The sequence below is a fragment of the Pogona vitticeps genome, chromosome 10 (genome assembly GCF_051106095.1).
Source record: "Pogona vitticeps strain Pit_001003342236 chromosome 10, PviZW2.1, whole genome shotgun sequence".
NCBI lineage: Eukaryota > Metazoa > Chordata > Lepidosauria > Squamata > Agamidae > Pogona > Pogona vitticeps.
The window spans coordinates 1381596-1398819 of record NC_135792.1 but is presented as its reverse complement, the minus strand read 5'-3'; the positions used below and the strand labels follow the sequence as shown (position 1 = coordinate 1398819).

Sequence of the window (17224 nt, the reverse complement as noted above, 5' to 3'; positions counted from 1 at the left end):
TCGCAAAGCCAAAAAACCTCGCCTAGCGCAGAAGGAAAATCCCAGCCGGAGCAGGAGGGGTGGGGTCAGAGAAGCACCGCCCCTCTGGGCGTGCCGCCGGCCAATGGCAAAGCAAAGCGGGCGAGCGAGCGGAAGGCAGCCCTCCTTTCTGCCCAAAGCCACGCCCACTCCTGGCTTCCTTTGCCCTTGCTCCGACGGTCTAAGGAGTCCTCCTGCAGTGGCCTCCCGTTTCCCAGGGTGCCGCTCCGTAGGTTCCGGCCCAGCCATGGCCGCCGCCGCCGCCTCTGCCCCCGCCCCGGCGGCCTCCGAGCCCGCGGGGAAGCCGCTGCAGGGCGCCATGAAGCTGGCCAAGGGCGCCGTGGAGCTGGACGCCGGGGACCGGCCGCGGGTGAGGCTTTCTCCCAGTGGGGGCGCTTGGCAGCGTCCGTGTACGTGGGGATGCGACACTCGCGTCGTGTCTGGCCCCCAGGCAGGCCTAGAGGAGGGGGGGTCGTGCCACTCCTGGAGGGGGGGAGGTTGAGCCTCCTTGCCTCCCTTCTTGGGGCCGGGGGGGGAGAAAGACCCTCCCTCTTATCCCTGACTCCTATCTGGGTTTTTTGGGGGGAGAGGTGGGGGTTGGATCGGCCTCCTTCCTCCCCCCCCCTCGAAAGGATAAAAGGCGGCAGGGCCGGCCCTGCCCTTGGGCAGCTGGAGACATTCGCCTCAGGCGGCATCCTTCGGGGGGGGCGGCATCATGGAAAAGGGATCAAGCAGTTATCTGACCCCCCCACCCTACAGTATTTTAATTTTCACTGCCAGGGGTGGGGGGCTTTCCATCCTCCCTTGCCCAAATACCTCACCTGCTCTTGGGTGCTGTCAACCCTGCCTGGGCAGCAGGACCTTTGGGTTGCTGCTTGGCCTCAGGCAGCGAAACACCTTGGGTCAGCCCTGAAAGAATTTTTTTTGGGGGGGGGGCTGTCTGTTTCTCCTTAACTGATCCTTCCTCCTCCTTCGGATCGCTGGGAAGGGGAAGATCCGTTCTTGCTGAATTGTGGATAAATTTCATTTTTTTTTCAACTCTGTTTTTGCCATATTGCTTCCTCCCACTTTGGTTCAAGTTTCTAGTCCATAGGGTGCCAAATGTGTTGGCTGCAATCCTGAAATTTGTGTTGCATGAAAGAACATTATTAGGTCAGTGAAAAATGTGTTAAAAAAATGAAAAGCTACCACAGTTGTTTTGTTGTTATTGTTTACCTAACAAAGATGTTACAGTAAGATGGATTTTTAGGATGTGTCACTATTTAAAGGAGCCTGTCTTGATCTGTATTTTCTTGGACTACAGCACCCAGAATCCCCCAACCATCACTTGTAGTGACTGGCTAGTAGGGCATCCTGGAAGCTGTACTCCCCCAAAATTAATTTCTCCAGGTTCTAGTTTAAGTGTGATGCTAAAATTTGTTTTGCAGTTATCCTGCCTCATCAATCGTGCAATTTTTACAGGTAGCCACTAGCCAGACAATTTTCCACTGATTGGTCTGTTGTAATTCCCCACTATTTCTTCTGTTTTTCTTGTCAGGGGGAAAAAGATCCCATGAAAGGTACTTCTGGACCAAAGGCTCCTAATGCTCGTAATTAGAAGGCATAGCGTAGCAATTCTACTTCCCCCTTTCTCTGATCGAAAAAGATGGGTTTTCTCTGAAAAAGAAAAAAAGATTAACAACCCATAGGAAAACCACAGGAAAGCAACACATTTTAGAAGTTAACGTGTTCTTCCACCTATTTCAACTTATTCAAGTTTAAGGCCACAATAAAAATGCAGCTTAGGAGTCTCCCTAAAGAGGAAAGGATGAGGTAGCCAAACAGGGATTTCTGCTTATTTGCACTACCAAAGTGTTGTCTGGAATGAGCTTAAAGGTTTCAGGTTTGTGGGATCTGTTTTGCGTTTGTTTGTTTGTTTTTGTTTACTAGAACTTAAAGAGGCTCTATTTGGAATCTGGTACAAAACGTTTGCACTTAAAATTCTGATCCTGGAGATTTTTTTAGCATAAGAACTGAGTGGAGAGCTCCAAGCCCTTCAGTCCAGAAAGGCTGCTAAATCAGAGGGCATGGACCACAGAGCCCATTTTCCCATCTGTCTCCCTTTGGTTGGCAGGAAGCCTACGTGGAATACCTGAAGAGCATCCACTACATTTCCCAGGTCCTGCTGGAAGAGGCAACGGCAGTGGAAGGTACGCCGGGCTTCCCCCTTCTGCTTCTTTTGTGGGATCCTCTTCCTCTTCATTGGCACAGCAAACTGGGGCCAAGTTCAGAAGAGGGCGAGAAGGATGATTAAGGGCCTGGAAACCAAGCCCTGGGAGGAAAGACGGAAAGAACTAGGCAGGTTTAGCCTTGAGGAAAGAAGAGCGAGGGGAGAGAGGATAATACTTTTCAACTACTCAAAAGGTAGCCATACACGGGAGGGGCAGGATCTGTTCTCAATCATTCCAGAGTGCAGGGCACGGAACAACGGGCTCAAGTTACAGGAGGCCAGATTTCAGCTAAATGTCAGGAAAAACATCTTAACTGTACAAGAATGGAGCCCATGACCTTAAGGGGAAGAGTGGTGAGCGCTCCAGCGCTGGAGGCCTTCAAGAGAAAACGGGGCAACCCTCTGTGAGATCTGCCTTCAGCAGGGGGTTGGACTTGATGGCCTTCGAGGCCCCTTCCAACTCCATGATTCTCTGAGATTGCCGTAGGCAGGCGTGAGCAGCTTTGGGGGCCCTTTCCCACCTGGCAGCCACACCAGAACAAAAGTTCATGTCCAAGTGATCCTGTAACAACTTCTGAGCAAATCTGCTGAAGGCTTTGGGTCTCCTCTTAAAAGGAGTTGGGGAAGGGACCTGAGAAGAGAAAGCTTTTCATCTGGCGCCTTCTCCCAGTCCCTTTCCTGTAGGGCAGGTGAACTAGAGTGGGGCTGAGGAGGTGGGGTGTGGAGGATAAAAGCCCTTCTTGGCAGGGGATGGGAGAAGGCGATTAGTCAGCTGGTGGTGGAAAATCCTGGGCCTCTTGTTCGGGGTGGGGTTTTCTTCCGCTGGTGAGTGAGGGCTCCCCTTGCGATGGGGCTGACGATCCTGCTCTCGTGGCCTTCCTCCCTTGTAGCAGACGGGAGCGATGTGACGCCCGACACCCCCAAGATGCTGAAGGTGGCCGAGCAGTGCCTGGAGAGAGCCAAGAGCAGTGTGGCCAAACTCGGTGAGTTCTGCTCATTTGTCTTAAGCACAACACACACACATACACACATACACACAAAGTGCTGTTCCTTGGTCCTGGGGACAGCTGGATGGCCATGAGTCAGGTTCAGTTGAGTCTTGGATTTCTTGCATCTGCAGGGAGCTGGGCTAGAGGATCTTAAAGTTCATTCCAGATCAAGGATTGGGTGACCCGATGGGGAGGGGCTCCATTTCTTGTTAGACGGGTGTCTGTTAAGCCCCTCCAGAAACCATTCTGGGGTTGAATGAGGCTCCCTCGTTTGGCGTGGGATAAAAATACTACATGGCATTGCTGGGTCCTTGGAGGCAGCGCTTGAGAAAGTAGCTCTCGTGGATCACCAGCGGCCGGAATCTCCCCCAACATTATGGCCACTCCTCATCCGGCTTCCTCAATCCCCTTTCACAAGAAGGGGTCTTCTCTGCCTTGCTCGGCCCTTTGCATTGGCCAAAAGGCCTGGCAGAATGTGGCGAGGCAGTGCTAAGACGCTCGAGTCGTCTGGATAGTTTCTGCCTGAAGGCCCCTTCCCTAACCCCCCCCCCTTTTGGGATGCTCCCCCACATTGGAAAGAGTGACTTCCTGCGTGAAGAAAGCTAGCTCCTCAGGGACAAAGGTTCGGGTGTGCTCAGCAGGTCCTCAGGAGCAAGGCCATTGGGGGATGGCTGCGTATTTGGCCAGCACTCGTGTTTGCAACTTACCAACAAGGTTCAGCTTAGGTATATATTGAAAAGACACCTTCCCCTGTCTAGCCAAAGCTAACGTAAAACTGGTGGCCTATGGAAACATTGTATGTTCAAAGCTATAGGATGTCTTTGCATGTTGTATACATTGCACTTGGTCTCTTTGTGCATTGTTTATGTGTTGTTGTGGTGGTTGGATACCACGCTGAGATTTTCAAATCTAAGTGGCTTAGAAACACTTCTAAATACATAAGCTCACGGTGTGTCCTGCGGGGGCCCTTATTCCATGCCGTTCCCTATACATACCTTTCTCTACACATCCAGAGTACATCTGGCATGCCACCCAATGGGGCCTGCTAGATGTTGTCAACTGGTTTCTACTGATCAAGGCTGGTCAAACATGCTAAGAATGCCGGCTGGGTGCCTGGCAGCCTGCCTTCCGCATTGCACAATAGTTTTTGTTAGCACAGCCAGGAGTGAGGTTGGCGTGACCTGTAGCAGCGATTGATGGGCGAATCCACGTTTTCAAGTGGGCCTCTGGCCTCTGCTGTCACTACCTCTACGTGGGGACAAAGGTCTCTCACCCTCTTGGGCCCCCATTGTGTTTGTGTCAGGAAGCACAGGGCTGCTGCCGAGGGAGCAGAGTTCGGAGATTAGAAATCCCCTTGTTTACTATCTTCCACCTATCCTTTTTGTTTCAGTGCTTGAGAAATAATTAATTACTTTGCCATTGTTTGTTACAGCAATTTTAACTTGTCGGTTTCTTGATGGTATTTATGTTTTTCATTACAGTACTTATTTTTCTTGAGGATGGCAGACCCCTCAATATTAATAAAGAGCTTGAAAATTTCCGGTTAAAAGGCCTTTACATTTTTTTCTCGTTAAAACGGCCCTTCTTGTACCAGTCCAGCTTCTCTTTATGCTCTCGGTGCCAAAAGATAGTAGCTTGTTGCAGGCATAGCTTCCAAGCTTCGTCTTTCCTTGAGTGTGAATGGGTGGCTCGTACCTGCGCTGACGGCCTGCCATAAGTAACAGGGATCTCCAGACAGGAGCAGAAGATGCTATTTCGAACCGGGAGGGGTGGGGGAGTGCTTCCAAGCTCCATCCCATGGATGCAGAAAAACTCAGAAGTACTGTATAGGGAACATTATACACTGCATGGTCTCTGACTCCCTCTAGTGGCCAGTTCTAGTTAACTGCACCTTGGAAATACTGTATGTATTTCTGAGGTTTTTTGTTTTGTATTATCAAGCAGAGGATAAATGAATTAGCAGATACTGATTCTGCAGATAGGGGGCCCTACTGTATACATGAGTGGCGTTCTCATATGGTAACTCTTGTCTCATTTTTTTCCCCTGCTTTTGTATGCAATGGTTAAGTTTCAGACTTGCTGACGGTTGTTTCTTTCATTGTTCTTTCAATGTTCAATGCTGGAGCCTGGGCGGCCGGGATGGCTCTTCTGTTCTGGGGCTTGGAGTCCAAAATGTATTCCTCCCCCTCCCCCAAGGGTTGGTTATGGCTTGAACAGTCCTGGACCCGTCCCGCTGACGTCCTCCATCCTGGACGGTGCAGAAAGGAGAGGCGGAGAGGCCGGTGTTTGAAGGGGACTCAAGGAATGGTTTTCCTTGGAGGGGCTTCTCCTGATGCTGTGGTCCTCCTTCCACCCCAACTCTAGCGAAAGCCAAGACGAAGCTGGTGGCAGAGCGGATTTTGGGCCCCGCTCCTGCCTCTCGACACCGCAGGGTCTTCTCCGATGAAGGTGGGAAGCTGTTGCCTTTCCTGCCCCCCGAGATGTTCCAGAAGCTGCAAACTACAGAAGTGCAGAGTACCAAAAAGTAAGTGCAGGGTTTTTTTCTCCGTGGCTGTGGTGGGTCTCCAAAGGGGGATGAAGGGGTGGAATCATGACCCCTTTGCTGCGCAGAGAAGTGGGTTTGAGAGCAGCCGGTCCAGACATCGGCTTGTTCTAGCACAGCTGGGCGTTATGTGATTGCCTTCGGGAGAAATGCAGCCTCTTGAAGTGTCTTCTCTTCCATGGGCAGGGAGCTCAGCCCGCTGGAAGAGGCATCGCTGCAAAACCAGAAGCTGAAGGCTGCCTACGAGGCGCGGCTGGCACGGCTGAACCCCAACCAGGCCATGCAGAAGACCTCTCTGGCAAGTGGTGGTGCTGGTGGCCGTGGTGTGTGGGTTGGGGCTTTCCTGAAGAATGAGTGTTTCCATGTTTGGTGTTCTTAACATGAACCGGAATGGTGTGGTGCGATCGGGAGTTTAGGGAGGAAGGAACAACGCCCAGGGTCTTCGGCGCCTGATTTGGAAAATGCATAAGGATAGGGGAGCGATGGAGCCTGGTCAGGATCTGTGCGTGTTTTTGGGAGACGGGAGGTTTTTGCAACCCTTTCTCCTCTTCCTTGCGCTCATGGCAACCTCTGATCCACAGACCCTATCTCTACAACGTCAGATGATGGAGAACTTGGTGATTGCCAAAGCACGGGAGGAGACAGTATCCTTTTTGGCTTCTCGTGGCATGGGAAGCATCAAGGGGAGGGGTTCTTGGGTTGTCCCTGCAGAAGGTTAGCTCACAACCATAGCTGGGGGGGGGGGAATTACCATTATGGGCCCTGCTGGTTGCAGGTTCTCGGGTCTAAAGTGGCATAATGTCATTTTCCCAAGCTATCTCCATTACCATTTTCCTCCTCCTCCTCCTCCTCCTCCTCCTTTTTTGATACTCATTTTCCAACTGTTAGGATGGCTAGGGGTGGCCAGGGGTGGCATCTCCTAGCTGTGAGCTGAGATGTGGCCCAAGATCAGGTTGCTGGAGATGGGGAAAGGTGGCGCTTGAAGGCACTGGGCACGTGTTGCCTTGTAGAAAGAAGACTGAGCCATGAGAATAACCACCTCCAGCTCTTGGGAGGTTTGTCAAAGGGAAACAGAGTAAGCTTGTTACCCACTGCTCCAGAGGGTAGGATTAAATCAATGCAAGAAAGGGGAGTTTGGTTAAAGATTAAGAAACCTGCCGTGACAGTCACAGCTGACTGATAGTGGCAGGAGCTCCTCCTGAATTCTTCTCAGGTGTGAATTCCTGCATTGTCAGTGGGTTCAGCTCGCTGACCTCTGGATGCCTTCCAATTCTGCCACGCTGGTATTCAAGCACTTTGGGCCGAGTGCCAGAGAGGGATCACGCCCTGCTAAAGGGCTCCTGGCTGTCTGACTGACCGAGGAGGGCTCCTGGCAGAACCTGGGACTGGGGGAGCAGGTGGGGCGTGCAGGCGGCATTTGGTCTCTTCAGGTTGCCCGTGTTTTTGGCTGTGCGGGACCAAGATTCTCAGGGCAAACAAAGAATGTTGACCAACGGGAAGGCCTTCCTGGAGGAACTGCAGCCGTGCAGAGAGAAAGCAGATCACGAGATGTTTGGGTTGTTTATCTGGGGCGAAGAAGGAGGTCAGGCCTGAGGGCATGAAGAAGACGCCTTGGGAAAGGCCATGAGAGAGAGGGGGGGGGGTGTCGTTCATTTATTATTTGTTAAGGTATCCGATTTATGTGCTGCCTTCCTGCCAAAACAAGAAAAGGACATATCGTGGCCCCTTTAAGACTAAGGCTTTAAAATGAATTTTTGTGGAATAAATCTGTTGGCCATTAAAGGTGCTGTGTAAAGGTTTTGCATTTTGTGCAGGGGCACTCGGGTGGCTCATTGCACGTCTTGGCAAAATGCAGTTAGGATGCAAAACAAAATTGGATATTAAAAGAAAGCTGTGTTGTTGTTGTTGTTGTTTAAAAAAAGAAAATTGTTCAAATCCCATGAAGGAGGAATTGCGAGGCAACTGAATAGTAAACTTTTTAGATAAAACCACATTGCAATAACCTTCAATGTTTCTTCAGTTACTGAAAACCTGCCCAAAGGGAAAGGTCTTTTACCTGCTGGCAAAATGAGGACAGGGAAGGAGTCCATCCTGGCCTGGCCTGTTAGGGGGTTCCAGAGCCTGGACGGAGACACCGGGAAACCCTCCTGCCATGTTCTCTCTTTGCCCCATTTCCCTGGAGATGGATTCATTTTTTACTGTCTCTGGAATTCCCCTTGGAATCGCTCCTGTCTGGGTCACGGCAATGTCAAAGACCACAGGATTGCTTACTGTCTAGGAGGGAGTGTTTCCTCCCACACTGAGACACCCCAAAGGCCATTCCACCTGACCGGCACTCGGAGTTTGTCCCGGATGCCTCTGTGTTTACCTGCCCCGAGGAGCATGTGACCCCTAGAGAGGAAGGAGCCGCTGCGCTCAGAGCCTCTGAGGCTGTGGCCCCTTGGAGAGACCGGGATGATGGGGGGCGGCGGCAGCAGCAGCAGCCTCACTACTGGAGAAGCCTTAACTCTGCTCCCCCCCCCCAGCTGCAGCGGAAGATGGAGGAGCGCCGCCTGCGGCTGCAGGAAGCAGCCAACAGGCGAGTAAGGCCTCTACGGGGCTTAAGGCTGGGATTGGGGGCCCCCGCCTCCCCCAGGGAGGCCTCTGCCCTCTGTTTCTTCTCTGACCCACCTCACATGCTTGCCTCTCTCTCTCTCTCTCTCTCTCTCTCTCTCTCTCAGGAGGTTCTCCAGCAACGCGGTGCTGACCCCGGAAGAGCAGGAGCAGCGGGCGATCTACGCAGCCATCTTGGAGTACGAGCAGGATCACGTAAGGGCGAGGACTCATGATGTCTGGGCCAAGGACGGGTGCCATGCAAAGGGAAAGCCTCTCTTCGGGGTGAGGGATGCAGAACAGGCAGAATCCCTGCCCCAGTGGTTTCCCCCGAACCACCCTGATTTTCTTCCTCCGCTTCCCTCAGGAGTGGCCGAGGTTGTGGAAGTCCCAGTTGAAGCGGAAACCCAGCGACCTCTCGCAGGTCCCGGAGCTGATCTCCCACCTCCTTAGGTAAGGCTGGGCTGTGTCAGGTGCAGACGCTGAGAGTCTTGCAGAAATCCTTCCTCCAAGTTGGCCGAATGGGGAGAAGATGGGCAGAGGGCAGTTCCAAGCAGCTGCGGAACTCCCTGCTGCTTGATACTCTTTAGAGAGGCCCTTGCCTGCAAACCTTCTGGAAGAGTTGGGGGTTCTCTTCTGGAGGGGGGGTTTGAGATATTCATTGGTTTGGTTATTTCACTCATATCCTCCCTTTCTTTCAAAAGTGGGACTTTTCGGATAGCTCAGGGATTTAGGTGGAGCCAGAGGTTGGGAGTTTGATTCCTCCCTGGTGCCTCCTTGTCAGGGGCTGGACTGGATGATCCATAGGGTCCCTTTTCCAGCTTTGTGGTTGTCAGATGAGGAGGAGGGTGGTGGTGGTGGTGGTAATGGTGGTTGTATTGCCTCAAAGCAAGATTAAATAACAATTGCAGATCAAGGATAGGATAAATGTTATTGTTGATTAAATTACAAGATTGAAACATAGACACAAAAAAGGGAAAGCTGCTGGGCCCCCTTGATTTCTGGTGGGGGGGGAGAAAGAGCTTTCCAGGCCCTGATTCAAGGGGTCCTACCTCCCCCCCATGTCTTTTGCCCTCCAGCTTCGCAGATCACCCCATCTGCCAGTTGCTGAAGAAGCTACAGTGCTCCGTCTACAGCCGCCTCTATCCTCTCATCAGCCGGAGCGCAGCCGACGTCCGGGTTTCCGGGAAGGTCTCCCGAGGCTTGTCCCTCTCGTCCTCGCTGGAGGCGGAGGCGATCCTCTCACCGGCTCCCGACGGGCGGAGGCGGCTGCGGCCCTCCCAGAGCCTCCACGCCATGTTCTCCGTCCAGGAGAACAACCAGCTGAATCTTCGCCGGAGTCTCTCCACCACCCCTTTCATTGAGGACCAGAGTGTCGACGGCCGCCCCACCGGGCGGGAGAAAGACGAGCAGCTGCCCCCCTCCCCGGCCGAGAGGGAGAGCTCCTTTGAAGACCTGGAGCAGTTCTTGTCCGCCTCCGAAACCTGGCCTGGCCGCCCGGCCCGCGAAGCCCCGGCGAGGAGGAAGGCCTCTCAGCAGGAGCACCTCAAGGCCGTGGTGAAGGACATTCACAACGCCATTGGTGAGAGTCATGCGGGGGGCGGAGGGGCGGACGTGGGGGACTGGTAAAGCGGAAGGGCTCGAGAAGACCCTGTCCTGCAACGTGGCCGCCAAGTCGTGGGTTCTAACCCTGCCTCGGTCTTCGCCCGCCCTGTCCGTAGGCCCTCCCGTCTGGAGGGCCACTGGGGTTGCGGAAGGCTGTCTGTGCCCTGAGGGGCTGTGCTTGGTGGCACTCTGGGTGCCCCCGAGGGCAGCCGGGCCTCCTTGCCGTCTTTCCCTTGGCCAAAGGGGAAGGCTGTGAGGCCCTCGGCGGGCATCTTTCCCCTTCCAGAAGCTCCTGCTGCTGTTCTGCCAGCCAGAGGTGCTTTTGGCACACCTGTCCCATGGGTGACGAAGTCCCGGCATCTCTGAGGGGGGTGAGTGGGTGGGGGGAACTCTGGCCCTCCAGATCTTTGGGGCCTAGAACTCCTGATCTTCTCCAGCTGGCCTAACCAACGGAGAGGGGTTGCAGTGTGTAAGGAAACACTCTGGGAAGAAGGGCCACAGTTGCCCTTCCCTGCGATGATCGGTGGAAGGACAGAGGGAATGGAGGAGGTGGGGAGGAAGCGTGATGTCTGTCCCAGAATCTTGTTTCTCATTGCCCTCTCCCCATCGGTCAAGCCACTTGGGCCAAGACGACCGCTCCGAGTTACGTGCCGACTGGCCGTCCTCTGCGCCTCAAGCCCGAACCCCTTCTCTCCCCAGACAGGCTGCTCTCTCTAACACTCCTAGCCTTCGAGGGCCTCAACACGGCGGCTGCCAAGGACCAGTGCGTGGCGCGCCTCGAGGAGGCCTTCTTCGCCCCCCTGTGGGCCCCCCTCCTGGCCGTGTACAGGTAAGAGCCCCCCAGGTGCACAGAGGGCCGTGGGGATTAAAAGGCACACGCGTTTCAGCGCAGGAGGCAAAGGCCAAAGTCTTGCAGCCTGATGTGAAGCTAGGATGCCAAAGGCGAAGGTAATGGCCCGTGGGATGTGGCGGAACGTAGCAAAAGAGGGGCTGAGGGATGTCTGGATGAAGTGAGCGTCAGTTCCCGGGTGTGAGAGGCCGGCCTGTGCGGCCTGTTTTTCTTACCCTGGTCTCTTTCTTCCCCGGCCTCGCCTCCTGGGGTTGTATTCAGGAATGTCTACAAAGCCCGGGAAGCAGCGCTTGCCAAGTGCATGGGGCTTCACAGGAACATGCCCGCCCCGGAGATCGGCATCTCTTCCAAACTCCTCCCGCAGGGGAGCCTGCCGAGGGGAACCGGATCTTACCCTTACTGCGCGGCCGTGGAGGTGCTGACGCTGATTCCTCTCGGCACTTGTCCGCAGAAGAAGCTGGAGTGCATTGGTGAGAAGGGAAAAAAACACACACCCCCTTGCGGAGTGGGAGTATCCGGGGTGGAGGATGGAGGAAAGGAATGAAGCAGCAGAAGCTGGAACACGGACACGTTACCACTCCTATATTAATGAAAACAGATTCTTTAGCAACAACAAAAACAACCCTCAGAAGTAGAAAAAGAAGTCCAGCAGCAAATTAATTAATTTTACTTTACTAAAGTAATTTACTAAAGTAAATTAAACTGCAGATTGCAGTTGTAATGAAAAACAATATTTGAGACAACAAGCTGTTACAGTAATTGGTCAATCAGAGAGTTCATTCATGCTGACTGCTTTAGTGAATTAAAGGCTGCAAATTAGCTTTTTAATGGCTCCCTTTCCTTGGTCTGCGGGTGGAGAGGCTCACCCTCTCCCTGGTTTTCCTGCCCTGCAGTGCGGACCTTGCGCATCATCTGCGAATGTGCCGAGGAGTACTGTGGGGGAAGCGAAGGGCGACCCCAGACGGCCGCGTCGGCCATGTGAGTATCTCAACCGGGGGGGGGGGCTGGCAAACGGTCGGTCGGTCCATACGGGGTGGGGGGGGGGGAGAGATGAACATTTTGTGTCTGGGGCTGAGAGAAGTGTCTGCAAGGTGGAGATCCCTTTCTGTGGACCAAGGCTATCTCTGCCTTAGAGGGGGTCAGCCTTTCGTACATACGCGACCCCCCCAAGCTACTGTTCCCAAAGAACCTGGTTTGTCTCATAACAGAAACAAGAAACTCACTCTTTCCAAGAAAGAGAGTGATAGTGTTTGCAGGCATTTAATCATCATCATCTGAGAACAGTAGTGCTGGAAGGGGCCTTACGGGTCATCACGTCCAGCCCTTGTCAAGGACGCCCCCATGGGGGAATCGAACTCCCAACCTTTGGCTCCATAGCCAGAGAGCTAAACCACTGAGCTATATAGCAGTTCTGTTGCTTTAGTTACCCTTCACAGTACTTTTGAGGGCGTTAAAACTGACATCGCGGCTGAGCTTCATACATATCCAAACCACACTAACTGTTCCACTAGTGGTTCCAAAATTTCATACTACATTCGAGCGCAAATTCCATTATGTTGTATCATTAGCAAAGACAATAGGCTTCAAAATTAATTGTGTTATTGGTAATAAATGTTCATCTCTGGGGCTCAAATAAGCAAAGAACACCACCCCCCCCCCCGTTTTTCTGATGTTAAGACCCAGCATTCCGTTTCCCATCCACGGCCCACCTATCACCGGGCGCTTTGCCTCCCTCGCAGGGCGGGAGGTACGCCGGTCGGCTCCCCCGTCTCGTGCTCCGGGCGCTCTGCCTTGACAGACACGCGCTCGGCCTTGACGGATGTCTTCCGACAGCGGGGCTCCCTGCTGGGCCAGAGCGGAACACCGGGCCAGCCGTCACAGGGGCTTAGCCGGGTGGCGGCGAGAAGGGCAGAGGAGGGTCGGAGCCCAGCCTGCCAGCCAGCAGGAGAGGCGGGCTGTCAAAGGGATTAAACCGGCAACGGGTGAGGCGCCCTGTCGGAGCGGGGCCGGAGCCCCCAGCGGGGCGAAGCGGACCTGGCCTGGATTTGTCGACGAGGCCCCCCGCCGTGCCAGGCAAAGAGGTTCAGGGGAGGCCCGAGGGCTTAGCAGGCGTACCTTTGGGACTGCTCCCTCTTACGTTACCCAGAGTAGAAGGACGGCTTAGCTGTTTCCGCTCTTGCCTGGCTGGTGTCGGATCCTGCCTTAGATCATTGGCTTGGCGACTGCAGTGGGTGGGGCGGTGGGTGGCGAGGAGCGGTCCCTCTGGCGTGCCAAGGGCCACTGGCTCTTTGTCAGTGGGCCGATGGCTGGCTCGCCTTGGGCCCTTGGGTGGGTCTTTAGGTGGCCTCTCGTTTGTCCTCTCCCTGGTGTCCACCCCCTGGCTTGACCCACCTGTGTCCCATGGTCCTCCTGATGCACAGAAACCTTCCTTGGAGGGAGGCAGACCCTCCTCCCCCCCCAACAGGGTGCCCGTCACACACTTCCAGGGCCGCCTCCGCTCCAGAACTGGGGGGAATCCTGGAATGGGCTCCAAAGTAGTGACCTCTTGATCCGTAGAAAGACCTAAGAGAACAAAACATATTACGTTAAGTCCGTGTGCATTTTGAGTCCCACTTGCGTGTGTATGTGTGTGTGTGTGTGTGTGAGAGAGAGAGGGGGGGGATCAGAGTATGGAGATGTTTAGATCCCTTGAACTATAACGGCAAGGTCCTTGAGCTAGCAATGACCCTGTCTTCGCCCGTCTTCCCTCTTGCAGCGGCGCTGACGACCTCCTTCCGATCCTCTCCTACGTGGTCCTCAAAAGCAACCTGCCCCAGCTGGTCTCGGAGTGTGCGGCGCTGGAGGAGTTTATCCACGAAGGGTAAGTGGTTGGGGGGGGTCAGCAGTGGGGGGACAGCATAGGACCTTCTCCTAACTTCTGAATATTGTTAAAATATGAATAAGGTACGGTCTCGGCAACTCCTGCTGGCTGGTCCCCACCCCCCTGTCATGAGCCACACTGGGCCCCAAAAGGACCCAAAAGTAGGAATTTAAAAAAGGAAATAAAACAAAGTAAAACAAAAGAAAACCAGAAGGGACTGAATATCCCCAGTTTTGTTTGGTGTGGTGGGAGGGAGGGAGGGATGGTGCCTTTGTCTAAAAACAAGTATTTTGGAGCAGCAGGTACAAAAATAAATATTCAGTGCAGAGAAAGCAAACATAAATCAAGTGAAACGGAGAGGCATAGAAAGGGTTTCCACCAGGTACGAGAATGCCAGTTCCAGCGGCCTCGGTGGCTGTTCCAGGGACGATCCTTTTGTTCTTCCAGGTCTCATCCCGGTTAGTGCTTTCCCTGTTTTTTCTCAGGTGGGAGGCCGTTGCTTGTAAAGAACAAGGTGTGGGGACTTGGTGGAAGGTCTGTAGAAGAGGGCAGGGAGGTGACCTGCAGCCTTCAAGGGTTTAATGCCCGACACACACACACCCCAACAGCCTGTTGCAATAAGAAGCTGCCTTACGCCATGTCAGACTCTTGTTCCATTGAGCCAGATCTTGGGGAAGGTGGCCAGTGGGCCACACGGGCTGCAGGGGTGGCTTGTGGGCCACACGGTTGGGTGGGATCCAAAGCGGAATCTTCCCACGATTCTCGACCGTTAACCTTAGCCTCCTCCCAACCTCCTCGCCTTGTTCGGAGCCTGGGTGAGAGGCTGCCCTGGATTATCCGGACTTCTCCCCCTGCCTCCTTGTTTGGTGGCCTCTCCGCTCTTGTGGGGGAGGACGGTTCTCCCCGGTGCGGCTTGAGAGAAGGCCGGGTCTCAAAAAGTCTTGTGCCCGTGGTTTGCCCTCCTGCTCACCCTCCTCCTCCTCGTCTCGTCTGCCTTCCTCCGGGGTGGGAGATCCGCCGCCACCGCCGCCATCGTCTCCGCCTGTCAGCTCTGCTTACACGGCCTGCTGGCTCCCTCGGCTCGAGCGAGACGCGGCCAGCATGTGGGCAGCCAGACAGCCGAGGCCTAATCCGACGGGACGGTGGCTCAGCTTGGGATGGAAGGGGAGTCTCCCTCCCGCTGCCATAAGACCGTCTGAGTCGAGGATAACGCCGTTCCCGCCTTCCCTTCCCCGGCTTTGTTCTCTCTTTAGTCCAGGAGGTTTCTTGCTCTGCAGGACTCTGCCCTTCTTCCTAACGGCCTTCTCTACCCCTCGCCCCAAAAACGCCCCTTTGCGTGCGATTTCGGAAGCTAGCCGAGGCCGTACCTTCCGAACTTTTCCAGCTTGGATGAGGCACCACCAGAGGAGTCTCCACCAGAGGCAGGGCAAAGGAGGGAATCTCTGCTCTGAGGCCCTGGAGGGCTGATGCTGCCCATCAGAGTTAACATTAGGGTGTTCAGATGGTCAGACGTGATGGAAGGCAGCTTCCTCGCCTGAAGCAGAGATGGGCAGAATGGAGACGGAGATTGATCGGAAGGGCTTTGGCTGGTTGGCAGTGAAGATCTCAGGAGGACTGGCCATCTTACCTGCCCTCCTCTTCTGCCCACCAGGGAAACCGGGCGGCCCCGGGCTCTCCGACTGCCTCTCAACATGTGGCCTGCTGAGCCGCTCCTGGTTGATACCGGAGGTCCAGGGGTGGCCCGTCCCCAGATCTTCTTATTCCGGTCACTTCTGGTTTTGACAAAAGCCCACCCTTAGGCCTGAAAGAAGCCGGGAGGGACAAAAATAGAGCACCATTTATCCCCTCCCCAGCAGCGTTAAATATTGCAGGGTTCTTTTTAAGTTCAAAGAAGGGAGGCGCTGTTTATCGGGGGGGGGAATGGGATGGGGGGCATGGGACTCAATGCTCAGCTCAAGAGCCAGGAACCTCAGGCGCTTCCCTCCCGGAGCAGCCTCGTGGGGGCTCAGTGGTCCAGCCTCTCTTCCCCCCCCCCCCGCCGCCCAGGGATGCTGGAGGGCTCTCTCTTGTTTCCTTGCAGGTATCTGATTGGGGAGGAGGGCTATTGCCTGACCTCTCTGCAGAGCGCCCTCTCCTACGTGGAGTCCCTGCACAGGCCCGTCCTGGAGAAGGAGCTGAAAGCCCCGTCGTCGTCGGGTCGCCCGGAGGACTGACGTTCCCGCCGTCTCCCTCCTGCCCCTCCGCTCCTGGGTGGGGTGGAAGAGCAGGTGCTTCCCACCGAAGGAGGCTTCCGCCGCAGCCATCACGACCTTCTCCCTTGCCTGCCCGAACGGAAACTTTGCTGGGGTCACAGGGCCTCCTCCTCCTCCTCCTCCGGCCGCACCAGACTCCTCTGTGAAATATGGGAAGCGGGTCCTCGCGGCCTTTCGGCTCCCCCCCAAAGGGCTGCAGGTGTGCTTGGCCTGCAGAGGGGCAGGGGGCAGCCCCACCTTGACTGTGAAGGAGGCTCGGTCTGGTCTCAGCGAGCCGGTCATTGCTGCTGAATCTTTGCTTCCTGTGGCTTCTGCACCACCGAGCATGACTGCGGGGGGGGGGGAGGTTACCTGCAGCCCCCTCCTCTCTCCCACTGCACTAAGGGGGGATCTGTAATCTCTCCCCCAGCAGGACCCTTTGGGTCATGGCAGAGGCCAAGGTCTGCCAGCCGTTTCTCATCCCTGCAGCATTCTTCTGAGCCTTTGTCAGAGAGCCCTTACGAGGCCCTCCCTGATCGCTGCCCGATCCCCCCCCAAGTCTGCACGAGCCCCCCCCCTCGCCTTGCCACTTTCACCATATAGGGCAGCTGAGGACTGGGTGTTTCTGTGGGGAGGCTCAGGGCTTGCCCAGAGACGTTTTAACTGTGAGTTAAGGGAGCAAACGGTGTGAGTGTGTGTCTGTGTCTGTGTGTTCATCCGACCTGCACTCAGTGAAGGCGGGTGTGAGTGAATATTTATCTACCCCTGTGTCCCACCCACCCCTAACCCCATGTTCTTGCTCTAGGTTGGAGAGCCTGTGCCTGAGGAGGGAGAGGAAATTTCCTCCACGTCTAAAACAAAAGGGCCTGAAAGATGAGGGAAATGTGGGTTTGAAAGCGTGAAAGAGAGAAACCGCCTTGTTTACCGGAAATGGACGGGGGGAGCCAAGGAGAAGCGAGGGATAAGTGGGTAGGGTCTGGGCTTTGCTGGAACCAGAAAGATATTGCTTCCTGAGATGATGGAAGTTGTGGGACCGTCCGCTTGGAGGAGGTTTGGGGGCTGGTGGATGGGACAAGAGAGGCCTGGCCTGATGGGCGTTTCTTCCGTCTCAGCCCAGCACCCCTGAAGCCAGAGGGAGGGAAGGGCGAAAAGGCGGAGACCCACGGCGGTTCTTGGGGGCCTGTGCTGCCTTCCCTGTTCAATGTTACCCCGTCCTCACAGCCCTCCTTGGCCGTCCACGGAAGCTCAAGGCCTCTGGGGGTGCAGCCTCCCGGCCACCTGCCAAGCTCTGCTCTGAGATAAACACACCTTCAACCTGCTCGGGAAAT

General features: G+C 54.9%; 1 protein-coding gene across 3 annotated transcripts; it reads left to right on the top strand.

Moving 5' to 3' along the window:
- Positions 1 to 161: 161 nt before the first annotated feature.
- Positions 162 to 17214, top strand: VPS9D1 (VPS9 domain containing 1). Of its 3 annotated transcripts, none has more exons than XM_072980659.2 (15): positions 162 to 388; positions 2132 to 2207; positions 3121 to 3210; positions 5581 to 5740; positions 5945 to 6056; positions 6340 to 6402; positions 8284 to 8336; positions 8479 to 8566; positions 8718 to 8803; positions 9430 to 9932; positions 10655 to 10784; positions 11067 to 11275; positions 11699 to 11783; positions 13561 to 13665; positions 15746 to 17214. In XM_072980659.2, exons 1-15 carry the CDS (start codon positions 266 to 268, stop codon positions 15876 to 15878), a joined length of 2016 nt encoding a protein of 671 aa, XP_072836760.2. In that variant the 5' UTR covers positions 162 to 265; the 3' UTR covers positions 15879 to 17214. The 3 variants fall into 3 exon arrangements, with proteins under 3 accessions (XP_072836760.2, XP_072836759.2, XP_072836761.2); XM_072980658.2 differs by having other exon boundaries at positions 164 to 388; positions 3118 to 3210; XM_072980660.2 differs by lacking the exon at positions 162 to 388 and adding an exon at positions 974 to 1170 and having other exon boundaries at positions 3118 to 3210.
- Positions 17215 to 17224: the final 10 nt, after the last annotated feature.